The following is an 18,498-nucleotide window of genomic DNA, read 5'->3' as shown; positions in this document are numbered from 1 at the left end:
GCCCATATAGACAAACCCATTTTGACAATCTAACTCATTTTGACAGCTCTATTTTTGACAATAAATTTAACTTTATACTACTAGAAAAATCCTCTATATTCCAAACAAGACTAAACCCTAAATAGAACTTAAGTTGTAGTACCAAAACACAAGGGTGCAAAACATCATTTTGAGAGAGAAAAAATGAAGCCCAAATTAGTTGAAACCCTAAACCCAACAAAAACTAGGGTTTCATTTCCAAAAACAAAAATGAGCGCTATTATTTGTAGCTATTAAAACGCACACTCTCGTCGTGCCTCTTCCCTAAAACCCTAGCTCACTGCTAAACCCCATTTCAACAACGGCGAGGCCATGACGCTATCCACCGCGATATCTCCCTCCCTCACCGACTCCAAGAAGAAGAAGAACCGCAACAAAAATGGAGGAGCAGAAGAAGACGAATCAACGGAGCAACAAAAACAACCAGACTTCATGATCAAACCAACCTCAGGAGGTTCATCAATCGACACTTCAGAGTGGCCGATACTCCTCAAGAACTACGACCGCCTCAACATCCGTACCGGTCACTACACTCCTCTTCCCGCCGGTCACTCTCCGCTCAAACGGCCACTCAACGATTACCTCAAATACGGTGTCCTCAACCTTGATAAGCCAGCTAACCCTTCTTCTCACGAAGTTGTTGCTTGGATCAAGCGGATTCTCCGTGTCGAGAAGACCGGTCACAGTGGTACTCTCGATCCTAAGGTTACTGGGAATTTGATTGTTTGCATTGACAGAGCAACGAGGCTTGTGAAGTCTCAACAAGGTGCTGGGAAAGAGTATGTTTGTATCGCGAGACTTCATTCGGCTGTTCCTGATGTTGCTAAGGTAGCTCGTGCTCTTGAAACCCTAACTGGTGCTGTTTTTCAAAGGCCACCTTTGATTTCTGCTGTTAAGCGTCAACTTAGGATTAGAACTGTTTATGAGAGTAAGTTGCTTGAATATGATGCTGAGAGGCATTTAGTTGTGTTTTGGATTTCGTGTGAGGCTGGTACTTATGTTAGGACTATGTGTGTTCATTTGGGTTTATTGCTTGGTGTTGGTAGTCATATGCAAGAGCTTAGGAGGGTTAGGTCTGGGATTATGGGTGAGAAAGATAATATGGTTTCTATGCATGATGTAATGGATGCTCAATGGGTTTATGATAATAATCGTGACGAGACTTATTTGAGGAGGGTTGTTATGCCTTTGGAAGTTCTTTTGACTAGTTATAAGAGAGTGGTTGTTAAGGATTCGGCTGTTAATGCTATTTGTTATGGGGCTAAGTTGATGATTCCGGGTTTGCTTAGGTTTGAGAATGATATTGATGCTGGTGAGGAGGTTGTGCTTATGACAACCAAGGGTGAAGCTATTGCTCTAGGGATTGCTGAGATGACTACTGCTGTTATGGCCAGTTGTGATCATGGGGTTGTTGCTAAGATCAAGAGGGTGGTTATGGATAGGGATACTTATCCGAGGAAATGGGGTTTGGGTCCTAGGGCTTCTACGAAGAAGAAGCTGATTGCTCTAGGGAAGCTTGATAAGCACGGGAAGCCAAATGAGCATACTCCTGAAGAGTGGGTGAGGAATGTGGAGGTTGCATTGCCTGCTGGTTGGGACAGAGCGATTGCTGCAAAGGCTGCTGCTGCCACCGAAGCTGTCGAGGTGAAGAAAGAGGTTGCTGAAGATGGGGAAGGGCGTAAGAGAAAGAAAGATGAAACTGTTGATAGTCCTGCTCCTGCTAAGAAGGTCAAAGTTGAAGATGAAGAAAAATTGAAGACCATAAAGGTAGAAGAAGCTGATGCGGATGTTGAAGACGAGAAGAAAGAAAAGAAGAAAAAGAAAAAGAAGAAGGATAAGGAGAATGTAGATGCGGCATCTTCTGATGAGGAGAAAGTTGTAAAGGAGAAGAAAAAGAAGAACAAGGAAAAGAGTGAAGATGAGAAGTCTGAGAAGAAGAAAAAGAAGAAAGATAAAGAAGCCAAAGACAGTGCTGCGGATATCGGTAACGGAAAGGACGAAGGCAGCGCCGATAAAAGTGAAAAGAAGCACAAGAAAAAGAAAAACAAAGATGCCCAAGATGAATAGATGATGGTGTCATTTTATGATTTTGGTTGACATGTAATGCCATTTCTTCTTCATTCATAGTTTACTTTATTTAGTTTGCTGTTTTTTCTTTAATGTTTAATAGTTTTCTTGCACCTTTTATATCCCTCTAATTATCAAGTTTTGGGCACCTTGTAGTACGTTATATCTTATGAAAGACCTTTGCTTAAGATTGTTCTATTAGTTTTAATGTAAAACTCTATTACCTACTTGGTTGAAGTTTATCTTATGATCATTACCATTTTCAAGCAATTTCGTAAATTCATGCTGATAATGGAATGGATGAAGATGAAGATAATTAACTTCACTTCTGATTATGCAGTTGATTTTTCATTTTCTGTCGAAAACCAGAGGGCTGGTTGCTGCCTGGAAATACTTCAACTGTCTTCCACTTCCTCTGGCGGGTAACTATTTGTAGGCAAGGCATTGCCTCATTTTTGATAGAATGGATGAATTTAGTTATGTGACTTAATTTTTATTTTTGAATGATTGGTATGAACATATTAAACTTTGCCATGCTTCTGACTAAAATATAATTATGGTTATTTATCATTTATTCGGTCATTTCAATTTAATTTTGTAATTATTCTGTTAAATTGGAGTTGTGCTGGTGGATAACAATATAGTTGTGCTGGTCGATAACAATATTATGTGGCACCTGGAAAATGAAATGTCATAAACATTGCTGACGGGACACCATTATTTTTCTTTCATAATTTTAAAAATTAAAAATCTAGAAATTTGATTGATAACTTGATAATGGAGGAAACAAAAGTTGGAAAAAACGAGAAATAAAAAAAAAAGGTATGGATTTGAAGTTTGTTATTTTATGGGTTAAATAAGTTTTTAGTCTTTATAAATATTGCACTTTTCGTTTTTAGTCCCTCTAAATATTTCCTTCAAACAATAGTCCCTGTAAACATTTCCGTCCACAAATTTAGTCCCTCCCGTTAAAAAAAACTAACGGCTGCATACGTGTCATTTTACATGTGGCATTGTTTATTAAAATTTTACCTACGTGGCGTGTACTAACATTGAATCAGAACCAATCTGTTTAGTCTATCCACACTTAGGGAAATCTTCATCCTTACCACAAAATCTGAGCTCTCACTTAGGTTTTTCAACACTAACCATTTTCGCCCTAATCCCCAAATCAATCTTCTTTCTTCGTGGCCCCAAATCCCCAAATCCACAGAATCTGCCTTTTTAAATCGCCGGTCCCAGTGGTGGTCCCTGTGCGCCTTGGATTCTCTGAAAGCAACATTGTTTAATCGGTGGTGGTCCCTCTTCTTCGTTTACTGCATTCAAAGGTTTGTCTCTTTTGCTCCGTTTTTGGTTTGTTTAACAATATTTGTGGTCCCAATGTTTTTCTCTGTGCCCTAAATTTGTCCCAATTTTTATTTCTGTGCCCTAACTATGTCCCCCATGTCCCCTTCACGTTGTTGCCCTAACTTTGTTTTTTCTGCATTATTAATGACCCCACAGACTTCAATGGGCAATTTTAAAGTGATATTCTTCACAAAGGGTTCATTTGTAAAAGATCCCAAGATACGATACGAGGGTGGAAATGTGTTTGCCGTTACTGGTCAAGATCCAGATATTTGGTCATATTTCGAAGCTATAGGTTTAGTTAAAGGGATTACTCCTGATTTTGATGCTAGCAAAGTCACGATGTGGTGGAAACATGATGGTGGCAGCTTTGAAGCAGATTTGAAACCATTTAGGGATGATGGAGATGCTGTTAAGCTGGGTGTGTGTGCGTATGCAAACGATGTTGATGTTGAAATATATAGTGAGGAAAAACCAGAGACAGGAGAGGCAACATTCATGGAGAAGGTTATAGATAAAGGAAAGGGAAGAAAGAGAGATGAGGTTGAGTATGAATCTAGTGATGAATCAGTCAAGGATGTACACTTTGAAGACAGTGAGGAGGAAAAGATGAAGGAATCTGATGATGGGATTGAAGTTGAAGATGATGGTGTAGATGAAGGTATTCATGGAGGTGATGATGGGCAGGCAGAAGGAGCTGATGATGGGCAGGCTAGTGAAAAGCCAGCTAACATTTTTATCACAGATGAGATGGGTAAAGAGCATGTAATTGATGAAGAATACCTCACTGATGAACTGGATAGTGGGGCAGATGATGACAGTTGTGATGATAGACCAACTACAATTAGGTTCAAAGAAGATGATGGTTTGAGTAAGAACTTCAAATTCAAGGTTGGGATGGAATTCTCTTCACTCAAACAGTTTAAGAAAGTAGTCCTAGAGCACAATGTGTTGAATGGGAGAGAAGTGAAGTTTGAAAAGAATGATGCTGATAGGTGTAGGGTGGTATGTAATGAAAAGAAGATATGTAACTATACTGTCTTGTGTAGTAGGGTTTTGAAGACTACCACTTTTAGGATCAAGACTTTGTTTCACAAGCACAAGTGTGGAAGGCATTTCTTTAACAAAAGTGCCAAAGTTGAATGGGTTGCAAAGGTGATAGTTGATGGTTTGAAGAACAATACAAAAATGAAGTTGAATGAGGTTGTGGCAGATGTAAGGCTTAAGTATGCAACTGAAATTCCTGGATGTAGAGCTTTCAAAGCAAGACAGTTGGCTAGAAGAATAGTGGAAGGTGACTCTAGCAAGCAGTATAGTTTATTATGGTCATATGGTGCTGAGTTGAGAAGAGCATCATCAGGAAATACTTTCAAGTTAAACACTATGACACCTGCTCCTGGGCTGCAACCTAGATTTGAGAGATGTTACATGTGCTTTGATGGAAGCAAAAAGGCTCTGATAAAAGCTTGCAGACCTTTCATTGGTTTAGATGGCTGTCACTTGAAAAACAAGTATGGTGGTATACTACTAATTGCAGTTGGACGTGACCCTAATGATCAATACCTGCCTATTGCTTTTGGTGTTGTGGAGACAGAATCAAAGGACACTTGGAGTTGGTTTATGAAGTTGCTCATTGAAGACATTGGAGAACAAAGTTGGTGTTTTATTTCTGATCAGCAAAAGGCAAGTGTGTTTTACTATGTTCAATGATTTATACATGTGTTTTACTGTGATCAATGCTTTATACATGTGTTTTACTTTGTTCAATGATTTATACATGTGTTTTACTGTGATCAATGCTTTATACATGTGTTTTACTTTGTTCAATGATTTATACTTGTTGTTTACTAGGGCCTGGTAAATGTATTTGAAGAAGAGTACCCAGGGCTGGAACACAGGTTTTGCCTACGTCATTTGTATGCAAACTTCAAGAAGAAGTTTGGAGGAGGTACCTTATTTAGAGACTTAATGATGGCTGCTGCTAAGTCCACTTATTATGAAGCACATGAAGCTAAAATGCTTGAAATCAAGAATGCAAGCTTGGAAGCATATGAATGGTTAGAAGCTATCCCCAAGTCCAAATGGTGTAAGCATGCCTTTCCTTTTTATTCTAAATGTGATGTCCTCATGAACATAATGTATTTGACAAGTATTGTGACTGGGATGCTGAAACTTTGGAAGCTATTTTGAGTTGTGAAGGTGTGTTGGACATTCCACCAATTAGAGTTGACACCACACCTGTCAAAAAAGCTAAGTCAGTTCCAATCCCTGTGGAAAAAAATCATACAAATGCAACTTCATCTACAACAGATCAGTCAAAGAATAGCCCATCAAAAGCAACTCAGTCAAGGCTTAAGGTGTTCTTTGGTAAAAAACCACCAGCTTCTAAACAAGTGCCAAGCAAAAGTGATCCTGTGAGCATAACATTTTCTTCATAGTTTTGGTTATTTCACTATTCCATTTTTGGTGTGTATTTAATTATTCTTAAACTTCTTGTTTTAGGTTAAAATTTTGAGTCCCACTAAAAAGGCAAAGAACAAGACTGGATTGGCTGCCACACAATCAAAGAGACAGAGTGAGAGACTTAAGACACTCAAAGTAAGGGACATTCCTGGCCCAGGTCGAGAACCTAATAATCCAGTGGTCATCAATGAAGATGATGGTGATGAAACCAACTCCAAAAACTGGGAAGATATTTGCAAGAGTATGACACAGTGAATGTGGAACTGTCATGTTTTATGCCTTGTCTGGTCTTTTAGTTAATGTAATGTAAACTTACTCTTTTGGTCAAACTGAGAAGATATGTGTACTACAAGCATCTTTTGGTCATGTGTTTTGGTTAAACATCATATTTTGGTTAATTTCATATTGTAATATTGACAATATTATGTACTGTGACAATATTTTGGTTAATCTACTTTTTTTCATAACATACTACTTGTCTTCAATACAACATAAACAAACATATACAACATGTCTTCAACATGTATTCAAAACAACTTTAACAACAATATAACCATAGTTTTATAACAAAGACAATATTACAAGTCTTCAAAACAACTTTTATAACAATACTTAAACCAGAATATTAAACATCATTACATGTCTTCAACATCATTCATTGTTTCAAGTAAACTAAAACCAACATTCAAAACAACATTGATAACAATATTCATAACAATATTACATAGAACTAAACCTATTACATAGAACTAAATCAAAAACAGCCTCAGCAATTACATTTCCCTAACAAGTAAATATTGATCAACATTGATACTACAAGTAACATTAGCTTCAATTTTCCAGAAAAAGCCTCAGCCTTCATCTTCATGTTCAACTACTTATTCTTCTTCAGTGAAGATTCATAGAGTTCCTTCAACATTGCTTGCATTTCTTTCAGTTTGTTCACATCGTCATGAATCTCTTCTTCTTTACCCAGGTCTTCATCCCAGATGAACAAATTGCAGGTTTCTTCTTCACTTTGCCATAGAGGGCATCTCCAGAAAAGCTTCCCTTTGTTAAATCCTTGCTTGCAACGGTACGAAATCAAACGAAGGTTGCAAGCACACTTTCTCCCTTGAACGAAATTCCTTCCTGTTGTGTCCTGGGATGAGGCCGCCTTGCTACGTCTGGTTGAAGAAGCCATGAACTGAAAGAGAAGAAGAAGACTTTGGGAAAGAAGAAGAACACGGGGAGAGCAGAATAAATTGGGAAGAAATAAGTTTGGGGAAAAAATTAGGGTTACTATTTTATGTACACAAAAAAAATAATTAGTTACGTGGCAGCAACACTAAGCATTACGTGGACAACAAAAATAACTTAAGCGCTGCCACGTCTGCAGCCGTTTGCGTTTTTTAACGGGAAGGACCAAGTTTATGGACGGAAAAGTTTACAGGGACCATTGTTTGAAGGAAATATTTACAGGGACTAAAAACGAAAACCAAGATATTTAGGAGGACGTCAAACATATTTAACCCTTATTTTATTTATAGAAGCAAATGTTGGAATGGTTGATCCGGTAGGTATGAATATAAGAACGACAATTTATACTTTTTTTGGGCGATATCTCTCTCATTCCTCGTGTGTGTTGTTTCTGAAACTTAAACTATAGAACATTCTTAAATGGAAAACTTGTCCAACCCAACTCAAATTTCTAGTTATTCATCAAGAGAATTTCTTTATTGACCCCCTATGGGGTCACGCCAGCGAAATTCCCAACTTGCCCCTATTTCGGAGATGTATTTTTGAAGTATTTTTTTTTAGATTTTTTCAGACTTCGGAAATGCAACTCCGAAATCTCCAAAAAATTGGTGTTTTCGGAGATGCATTTCCGAAATGCATAAAATTTCAAAAAATACGTTGGTTTTAACAGTCAGCTATTATTTCAGAAGTACATTTCCGAAATAATGTGTTCATATACCATTTCCCCTCCTTCACTATTTCATATTTTTCTCTAAAACAAACTCAAACCCTCTCCAAAACTTTCATCAATATCAATCCATTTTTCGTCTCAAAATCAAGTTTCAAACCGTTATCACGTTAAAGGGAGCATAGAAAGCTACAATTTGAGGTAAACATATATCATTTCATCCCCTATTTCACTACATTGTTGCTGATTTCTGTGATGGAAACTCCGTCAGTTCGGAAGTTCATTTTCGAAATAAGTCACCTAACAAATTTCGGAAATGTACTTCCGAAATAATGCCTGACAGTATTAAAAAAACAGTTTTGACCATTTTTGCTAATTTTTGCATATGTTAGGTATGGTGCATCCGGAAAACATTGTCGCCGATGACGTAGTAGTTTCGAAAGATGTCAACGTTAATAACGATCTGGTTAACGATGTTAAATCCATGATCGATGCAGTGGATGTACGACAACAATTTATAAATGATTCGAGCTTCGCTTGTCGTGAACAATTGCTTGATTGGGTTCGTAGTGAAGCTAGTAAACTTGGATTTGGCATTGTTATTTTAAGGTCCGACAATGGAAATAGTAGACGGAAAGCTTTTGTCGTTTTGAATTGCGAGAGGGGTGGGAGGTATGTACCAACAAATCGGGTGTTAAAACACGAAGACACGGGATCGAGAAAGTGTGGGTGTTTGTTTAAGTTGCGCGTGACTCGGAGGATTAATGATTTGTGGCGTTTAAGCGTCATTTGTGGAATTCATAATCATGCATTAGATGCCAAGCTACACGGGCATCCAACAGCGTGTCGGTTTATCGATAATCAAAGTGGCGCCGAGAAACATACTTGCCGATTTGAAGCAAAAAAACCCGGATAGTGTTTCAAATATCAAGCAAGTATACAATGAACGACACAATCTTAAAGTCTTGAAAATGGGCCCTCGGTCGGAAATGCAACAACTTTTGAAACTATTAGGCAATAACCAATACGTGTCAAGCTTCCGAACGTGCGAGGACAAAGTTATGGTGCGTGCCATTTTTTGGACTCATCCCGAAAGTATCAAATTGTTCAACACATTTCCAACCGTTCTTGTGATGGATTCGACGTACAAGACCAACAAGTATAGGCTTCTGCTTCTAGAGATTGTCGGTGTGACCTCGACGGACAAGACATTTTCGGTCGGATTTGCTTTTTTGGAATGTGAAAAAGAAGATAACTTTACATGGGCTTTGGGAATATGCAAGTCTTTGTTGGTTGATCAAAAGAATATGCCAAGTGTGCTTTGATGAATACGGTCGATACCGTCTTCCCGACATCGACCGCATTACTTTGCCGGTATCACATAACGTGCAACGTGAGAAGTAAGCTCAAACTCGCGGTTGGCACGAAAAATAGGCTGGATGAAAATGGTAAAGTCATCAAAGTCGGTGTTGTGGTGGATAGGATTATGGTCGCATGGAGGGAGATTTTAGATGCACATTCCGAAGAGTTGTATACCGAGAAGTTGGTACACTTTAGGTCTTTGTGCGTTTCTATTAAGACTTTTTGTCATTATGTCGAATCCACAATCCTTGACAAAGTAAAGGAAAAAGTTATTTGTGCTTGGATGGATCGAGTAAGACATCTTGGTTGCACTACAACTAACCGAGTTGAATCCGCACATGCGGCGTTGAAGAGATGGTTTGGTGATAGCAAGGGGGATTTGTGTCGGGGATGGGACACCGTGAACCAAATGCTCGAAAATCAACACAATAAAATTCAAACATCTTTCGGTCGGAGCAAGACGGTTATAGAACACCGGTTTAAGGGCCAAAATCTATTCTCGCAATTGATTTACATCATATCCTGTTCGGGATTGAATTTTATATTTCATGAAGCGAAGCGGGCGGAGACAACGGGTCCGGATAGTTCTAAATGCGGGTGCACAATTAGAAAAACATACGGGCTTCCATGTGCTTGTATACTTTCTAAAAAGATGAAGTTGAATTCACCGATATGCATGGATGAAGTAATCGACCATTGGAAGAAGCTCCGTTTTGATGATTTCGAGCCGCCGAAAGAAAATGATTCCAAAATCACCATCTCCGACGAGTTGGAAGTGATAATGGATAAGTTTGCTAAAGCGGATGACACAATGAAAATGCACATAAAAGAACAATTGCGAAAAATTGCATTTCCGGAGACCACCGATTTGAAATCGCCATCTCAACCGGTTAAAACGAAAGGTGCACCGAAAAAATCGAAAAATACCTAAGAAGATACATCAACCAAACGATCTCCTTCCTACTTTAAACATGTTGATGCATTGATCCCGGATTCACCAACACCAAAGTCCAAGTGTAGTGGTAACAAAGGAGCGCGTATTTCGTAGCCGCCTCGCACACCTCCGATCAAAAAATCTCCCGTGATCTACATTGATGAGATGTCGCTTTTTATGCACAAATATATTGATAACATAGTTGATGTTGGCACCGACAACAATTATGGATATCGGGCCGTTGCGGGTTTGCTCGGGAAAGGAGAAGAAAATCACACTCTTATTCGACGGGCACTTATTTCGGAGTTGATTTCGCATAGGGACATCTACGCCTGACTCTATGAAAATCAAGAAAACTTTGAGAAACTTCATGATTCACTTGTTCCATCACTAAGCGGTATCGCCCCGGTTTCGAAGTGGATGTCATTCCCCTATGTGGGTCATCTCATAGCAAGTGTGTACGATTGGGTGTGTGTCAATTTGACGAGATTTGGATTATGTGAGACATTCTTTCCACTTCATAGTCGACCTCCTTTGGACGCGTCGAGCCGCATCATATGTATCGGGTATATAAGATCGCGCCACTTTGTGCAAGTTTTTTTGAAACCGGGGTGTCCTATACCGCATCATAGCCGACCGCCTTTCGATCGATTTTCTTCGAAGGATCCGATCGAGTTGGATGCGAAACTTCAAAGATCGGGGGCCGACATTATCAAAATGTTGACTCATCCTCACCTACCCGTGTTTAACAATATGTAACTTTAATTTTATATAATATAATCTTTGTAATCTTCATCCTTTAAATAAATCGAATTGTTGTTGTTTGTTATTTTTCTTCTGTATCAGACCTTATTTCGGAAGTAAATTTCCGAATTCTTCCAAGGGGGTGAATTCGGAGATGCACTTCCGAATTCACCTATTTTCTAAAGAAAAAAAACATTATTTCGGATGTACATTTTCGAAATCAGTTTTTTTCATCAAAAAAAATATGTTTTCGGAAGTGCATTTCCAAAACCACATTTTTTATCATAAAAAAGTGACTTCAGAATTGCATTTCCGAAATAAAGGGGCATTTTGGGGTTTTCGCCACGGGTGACCAAGAAGGTAAGAGGGTCAATAAAGAAATTCTCTTCATCAAAAATCAACTTTTAAAACATCACAATTTGGTAGCTTACAATTGGAGAATTCTACTTCCACCCCCCAAATTAGCCATGGCACCCCCAAAATACATGAAAAGACCAAAATGTTCATCCAAACTCATTTATCATATTTTTCCAAATTTGTGGAGAGCACCGATTTTTTCAAATTCTTGGGAGATACCGGAAATTTGAGGAGCTTATCAGAAATTTTGTGAATACTTGTAAGTTTCCGGTATTTTTATGCATTTTCCGGTTATTTTTACCGGAAATTTTGAAATTTACGGTATTTTGTACTGGGAATTTCACAACTTTTGGTAACTTAATAAATTCTTAAAATACCGTAAAATTTGAAATTTTCGGTATTTTGTCCAGTACCAGAAATTTTGAAATATTTGAAATTTCTGGTATTTTTATTTTTTAAAAAATTTTATTTTTCTTATATTTTTAATTTTTGTTGAAGAGAAGAACGTTAGGTCATTTTGTTGCTGTATCTACGGAATATAGAAAAATATTTTTTCGTTTTTCTAATTTAATTGTATCTAATTCGACTTTATTTGTACTACGCAGACTTTATGGCCGACCAGGAGGATTGCACAACATGCATCAACAGCAAAACATAAGTTTCATATTCAAACAAAATAAGACCCCCAAAAGCCTAGCCAACATCAACAGTAAAACATAACTTATTTGACGTTATCTAAGATAGCTGAACTCTTCTGGAGCATAGTCGACCAACATTACCATGTGTTGTATGATGAAATTAGATTCAGTGTAGATCAGCTACAAAGTTTTACTAATAACTTATGCTAAACGTAATTTAAAACAACTAAAACTTTAGAGTTGTTCTCCACTGAATCTATTCTCATCATACAACACATGGTAATGTGTTGGTCGACTATGCTCCGGGAGAGTTCAATTATCTTGGATAACGTCAACAAAGTTATGTTTCACAGTTGATGTTGGTTAGGCTTTTTGGGGGTCTTATTTTGTTTGAATATGGATTAGAACTACTAGTCTCATCGATGTCAGTTTGAGACACTTTTGATGTCTGTGTTTTTATTAGGTTGATGTAATTTTATTTTTACTATGTTTAACACTATTTGTAAGATTTATTTGATGTTTTCTTTACGTGTACTATATATACGATTACATTTACATTACACTACTATGATATACTGTGGAAAAATCATGATTCTTATGTGTGAACATCTTATTTATTGCATAATCTTTTTAACGAACATCAAATGACAAATAACAAACAAACATAGTTAAAAAACATCAGATGACAAACAAGCATAAACAATACTCCAAATACATGAAAACCTAGGCATTACCGGAAGATGGCAAAGGATTCAGGCCCATATAGAATCTTGATTTGAACAGCAAGGTTGCGGCCATTGAAATACACTTCTACATTGATAAATACTGAGGAATAGGCATTTTGTTGAAATGATGTGTAATCACATAACCCTAACAACCCTATTTATACAAACGGTGGTGCATTCTAGACCACACAAATGCGTCGGTGCAATCAGGACCCTCTAAAAGTATCGGCAAAATCTCAACCGTTTAAAAAACAAAAAATTGAAACATACCGGAAATTTAGGAATATTGAAATTTCCGGTATGTCGAAAATTTGAAAATTCTGGTATACCTGAAATTTCAATATTCCAGTATACCAAAAATTTCAAATAAACTAAATATCTTGTATGTTGTACCGAAAATTTAAAATTAACTGAACTTTCGGTATTTCGGACCAGAAATTTTGTGATGCATACCGGAAATTTATTTCAAAAATTCTTTGTTTTTCACATTTTTTAATCAGGGGTAAAATTGAATTAAAATAAATTGGGAGGTGACAAGTACAATTTAGGGGGTGACAAGTTAATTTCTCGTACAATTGCCAAAGAGGGTAAGTGTTGATTTTTTTCGTTGTCATTTTTCATTGGTGCTTTTTTTCACGTCTGGTGTTGTCTAGTGTTAGAGGGAGGAAACTACCCGATATCCTCTGTCTTGTATTTGGCACCCTCACATAATCCTTCATTTGAGGAAATTATCAAGTCTAAAAAATCAAATTTTAAACTTAATTTTGGTTTTTTTTATTTTTGCAAAAAACTTAGTTTTATAGCGAATATTTGTTAAAAGTATAAGATATTTACAAGTTTTGTTTTTCATTAAATTTGTGTATTTTTATCGAATTATTTATAGAATACCGGAAATTAGTGGGGGAAATATGCATTTATATTTAATTTTTTAAATTATCAGTATCAGATTTATGGTTTTATACTGGCAATTTAGAAATATCTGATAAAAATGTAATATGTTGGTTGCATTCTTTTAAAAAAATTCTGAAAATTTGGTATGAACATGGTTTGTTTTTATCGACAATTTTGAAATATTTGATAAAAATGCATATATTCATATTGGATATTTACAAAATGTCGGTAACATGACATACATGCATACCAAAATTTTAAAATTATTGGGAGATGTGAGTGATTCATTGAATATTTCAAAAAAATTGGTAGGTTTTTTTTAATTTAATTTTTAGGTCTATTTTTCTATAGTGAGGAGAAGAAGAAGACATGACAGGATCATTCATAGATTGAGCGAGAGAGCAATTGCAGAGAGCTCTGGTGGAGGCGACAAAGATGACAGATACAATCACCATATGGCAGATAAAGTAGTCCCCACTAACTCTCTTTATAGGAGGATTGAGCAGTCACACATAACGTGTACTCTCCAGCATAAAGGAGGTAGAATTGGTGGTTGTGGAGGACAATAATGCATATGAGCTTCCATTGTAGAGGAGGAGAGGTTGGCCTTCAAGGTTAGCACATCAGCGCCTAAGTTAGTATGTGAAGGAAAATAGTATATGAGATTTGAATTTGAAATTTTCTACCTGAATTTTTCGTGTGTATCCTTTATATAATGGGGGCATTTATAACAACCGTTATATGCTAGGTGTGTGATGTGGAGGGTTGTTGGATGTATCTTGGATTTTGGATCGCCTGTACTCATCTTCAGAGTAGCTCTCTTGCATTGCGAACAATCTAGACAAATGGTAACTCTCTTTGAGTGGTCAACTGATGGTCATTGCGGTCAGTCAGGAATAGTTTCCCCTCAAGCCCTTCTCTTTGTATGACTACACATGGGTTTGTCGTATCTCTCTCGTTCGCCTAAAAAACCAAGAGAATATGTTACTGTTTCTTAGGAATTTGTGCTTTGAATTAACCTCATGCTTCAAATATCTTTTCGAATGTACACTCAAAATGAACTTGAGTGTTTCACATAGGTGGTCTGAAGTGTTGATAGGTTTTACTTCCTTTAGTAAGCCATCATATGATTATTGAGGACTTACTTTCACATTTCTTTGAGACATTCTTTCTGCTTCATTCATTGTCATCTGCACTTTCACTTACTATACTCGAAGAAAGTAATGCTTATCATGAGTAAAAAATTAAAAGAAGACACTTGTGCTTCATAGGCGATAATGCCATAACATAACATTATTTTTTGATGAAACCATTTAAGCACCCTTAGTGGGTCCAACTTCATCATCTTATACTCCAAGAAGTTAGAGCCCTGCACATTCCTTAGCATTGTCAATCTTCCTCCCCGAATCCAAATCCTGAAATTCACATATGTGAGTAAAAAATTTAATAACAATTTGAATCCTCAGTCAACTTACTAATTGACAGCAACTTGCAATCTAAATTTGGGACATTGTTTACCCTGAATTTTAGTAAACAACCGCTAGTTTCTTATTAAAGTTTACTTTGCAGGATCAACTAGTAAATCCTATAACTTTATTTTGCTATATTGTGTTTCCATTGTTTTTTGACTTGTATTTAATACGTGAAAAGATGATTTGTAAATAAAGAGTGTGCACCGAATTTAAGAAATGACAAGAAGTAAAAGCATGAAAAAAGAAAACGGCAGGAAATGAAAAGCATTGAAAGCCATAAATCATATGTAAAGTTTTAGGAGAAAACTATTACATAATAATTAAAATGGTACGCATACGTACATTTCTAAAAAGTGACACTCGTTTCTCATTTTTGCACAGAGATTTAGAGTGTTCTTTTTGTAACATAAAAATGCGGACCCCTAAAACCTACAAACAACACTACTTATATAGATTTCTAAAATAAAATTGTCCTAACGGTCGACTAAGCATCCGTCAACACGTGTCTCGGCCATGCAACCTTCATCTAGGGAAACTCCACGTGTCATGAAAATAACTGTCTAGTCTTATCCATTTCTTTCGACCTCGACTAGCCTTTGAGAAAAACGAATACTTATAAGTTCTTTCTTCTTAAGTAATGCACAAACGAGAGCTTACTTTCGACCATATGCCTTTTTTGAAGTCGAACGCTCCTCGACTCAAATGCCTTATCTGAAGTCGAACGACTCTTGACTCAAAAAAGATCTCAACACCTCTCTTTTGATCAATGTGCTTTCACAATCATATTTTAAATAGTAAGTCGAAATTCCTAGGTAACAGACATATAACACAAATTGAGGCGTAGTATCTTTAGATATAATTACAAAACCTTTACCAACCACTTTGGAAGTGGTCCTATCTGCTATGAAAACAACATAATCCTTATGATAGGGATTGTAATTGTGAAATACATTAATGTCCCCTGTCATATGATCACAGGCTCCAGAATCAACAATCCAGGAGCTTGGTTTTTGGTGATTGACATTGAGAGCAGTAGAAGAATCACCTTTTTGGGCAAAAGTAGCAGTAAAAGAATGTGTACTAGTATTTATAAGAGTTTGTTGGAGCATCTTCTGAAGTGTATCCATCTACTCTTTACTGAATGGACTGGACTCAAATGTATTTCCATATTTAATTTCACTTGAAGTTGCTGCATGAGTGTGACGATCCTTGTAGCGAGGCTTCCAATTAGCTGGTTTTCCATGTAGTACCCAAAATATCTCCTTTGTATGTCCTGGCCTATTGTAGTGATCATACTAGCTTCTAGTCTTGATATTTTCTTGAGGCTCTCTTATTGCTAGAATAGAAATTTCTATAGTGGTACTTAGATTATGGTATCCCAATATAATGTTTCTTCTAGTTTCTTATCTCCTCACTTTAGCAAAAGCTTCACGAATATTGGGAAGAGGTTTAGTTGTAATTATTCTTTCTTTTACCTCATCTAGATTCTTATTCAATCCCAATAGAAACTGATAAACACGATCTTTCTCTATCAATTATTTGTACAGTTTTCCATATTCAAGATTCTTCCAAGTTATGTCCTCGTAAGAATCAAGTTGCTGCCAGTACCTTGTGAGAGAGTGATAATACTCTATAATAGACACTTCTCATTGTCGCAAGTTATATAGGAGACTTTTTATTTCAAATATGGCCGAGGTGTTGTCCATATTTAAGTAGGTTTCTTTTGCTGCATTTCAGATCTCTGCAATAGTAGCATAATACATGAAGTTTTATCCAGCTTCATTTGTCATGGAGTTTAGCAGCCAAGACATGACCAGGCTGTTTTCGCGCTTCCACGTCTGATGGGTTTGGTCTTCTTTCTCCAATTTTTTTCCATCATTGCTGATGTAGTCTTCCTTCCTTTTTCCTTGTAGGAAGATACATACTGATCTAACCCATTGTAAATAATTCTTGCCATTAAGTTTATGGCCAGTAACTGGGAGAATTATTTCAGTCAGTCTGGTGATGCTATTGCTAGGCATCCCAACTGAGACGTTTTGTTTTGAATATGTGGTAGATTTGTGCTGGTTAGCCATGGGAATTTTTCTTGGATCAGAATGGTGCTCAGATACCATGTGAATGTTATTTTTTCCCTTGCTTTCAAATGTATTACAAAGTGTGTGTGTGTGTGTATATATACACATTATAGGAAAAAGACATACTAATATAATAATTAATTCATATATATACAAAAAGAAATATTTATGAATGTTGTGGTAAATAAACGGGATATTAATCCATAAATTACTCCCGAATCATTGACAGTTGGCTGCCATGATATGTCATAAAAGGACACAAATCTGTAGAGGATATGAAATTAATATTCTATCCATATTCAACACTTAGTGTCTTGTCAGGCATGATTCTATAGGCGCCTCACCCGAAAGACTATGAGTCTCATTTTATAGGGTCAACGTATAATCTCTTCCGAGGGACTTAGATTCCCATCAAACAGGCTTATATAACACCTCGCCTGAGGAGCATAGAGTTTCATCATACAAGTTCTAGCCTGAAGTCTTGCCTAAGGAACTCGACCAAAGTCGGCCCCGAGAGACTTAACTTTAAGTCTTGCCTGAGAGTTTCGATCGAAGTTTTGTCTGAGAGACTCAATGCGTGGCATAGACATTAAAATAAATTTTTGTAATTTTTAGGTATTAAAGGTGCAGTGTCAGTGAGTCTGTCCTACCTCTCCATACCACCATTATTTTTGTAGGACGACCCAAGGTTTTAGGCTCATGCCCTCGACTATGTTCGCCCCGTTTTTGTGCGGGACGGGCATGCCCATTTAATACCCCTACCCACATGGCCTCATACTATCACATGTTCCAAAATCAATAAAATGATAATAAGGTTTAACTTATTTTTGTTTATCATTTCCTTCCCGTGACCAACAAAAAAAACACAGTGAGTAAGTGAGTGAAAAACCATGCTTCTTAAATTGTGCGTGTGTGTGTGTGAGAGAGAGAGAGAGATAGATAGATAGAGAGAGAGAGAGAGAGAGAGAGAGAGAGAGAGAGAGAGAGAGAGAGTTGCTTCAAATTGAAACACACAACAAAGCATAGAGAAATTGATGAACTCATGAACTGGAAGTTATGAAGTGGTGAATAAAAATATTGAAGCAAAAGCAAGTCAAAGACAAATTGTTCATGGAATCTTTTAGCAATACAAATAAATAACATAAATTAATGTTAACTAAACATGATATTCTTATTCTAAAGTCTCTGATTCTTTTGTTTGTGTCTGAGATTCTTCTGCTTGGGCCTAAGATTCTTCTGCTTTAGTCGTATAGAATATAAATTTGTATTGAATATTAACAATTGGCTGTTGCAGTTGAAACACCGTTATAATTTGTTACTTACTATTCAATTGATGTGGTAATGCAGGTGTTGTAAGTAATTTCCTTTTACACTACAATTGCAGTTTATTGCCAATGTGTTGTCGACTGCAACCACAATATTGCGCTCATATAATGTGACACGGTTTATACAACTTCAAAGGGAAGATTATGCAGACC

At 36.8% G+C, this 18,498-nt stretch overlaps 1 protein-coding gene across 1 annotated transcript; it reads left to right on the top strand.

Annotated features, from left to right (window-relative positions):
• Positions 1 to 256: 256 nt before the first annotated feature.
• LOC131602179 (H/ACA ribonucleoprotein complex subunit 4) lies at positions 257 to 2,582 on the top strand. Its single transcript, XM_058874201.1, has 2 exons — positions 257 to 2,139; positions 2,447 to 2,582. The coding sequence occupies exon 1, from the start codon at positions 352 to 354 to the stop codon at positions 2,104 to 2,106; it is 1,755 nt and encodes a 584-aa protein (XP_058730184.1). The 5' UTR covers positions 257 to 351; the 3' UTR covers positions 2,107 to 2,139; positions 2,447 to 2,582.
• The last annotated feature ends 15,916 nt before the right edge of the window (positions 2,583 to 18,498 follow it).

Source organism: Vicia villosa, linkage group LG5, assembly GCF_029867415.1.
Source record: "Vicia villosa cultivar HV-30 ecotype Madison, WI linkage group LG5, Vvil1.0, whole genome shotgun sequence".
Classification (NCBI taxonomy): domain Eukaryota; kingdom Viridiplantae; phylum Streptophyta; class Magnoliopsida; order Fabales; family Fabaceae; genus Vicia; species Vicia villosa.
The sequence above is the reverse complement of the archived record's forward strand: the minus strand, read 5'-3'. Positions and strand labels throughout refer to the sequence as shown.

Coding starts and splice junctions, on each gene's coding strand:
- LOC131602179 (XM_058874201.1), top strand. CDS start 352: ATGACGCTATCCACCGCGATATCTCCCTCCCTCACCGACTCCAAGAAG.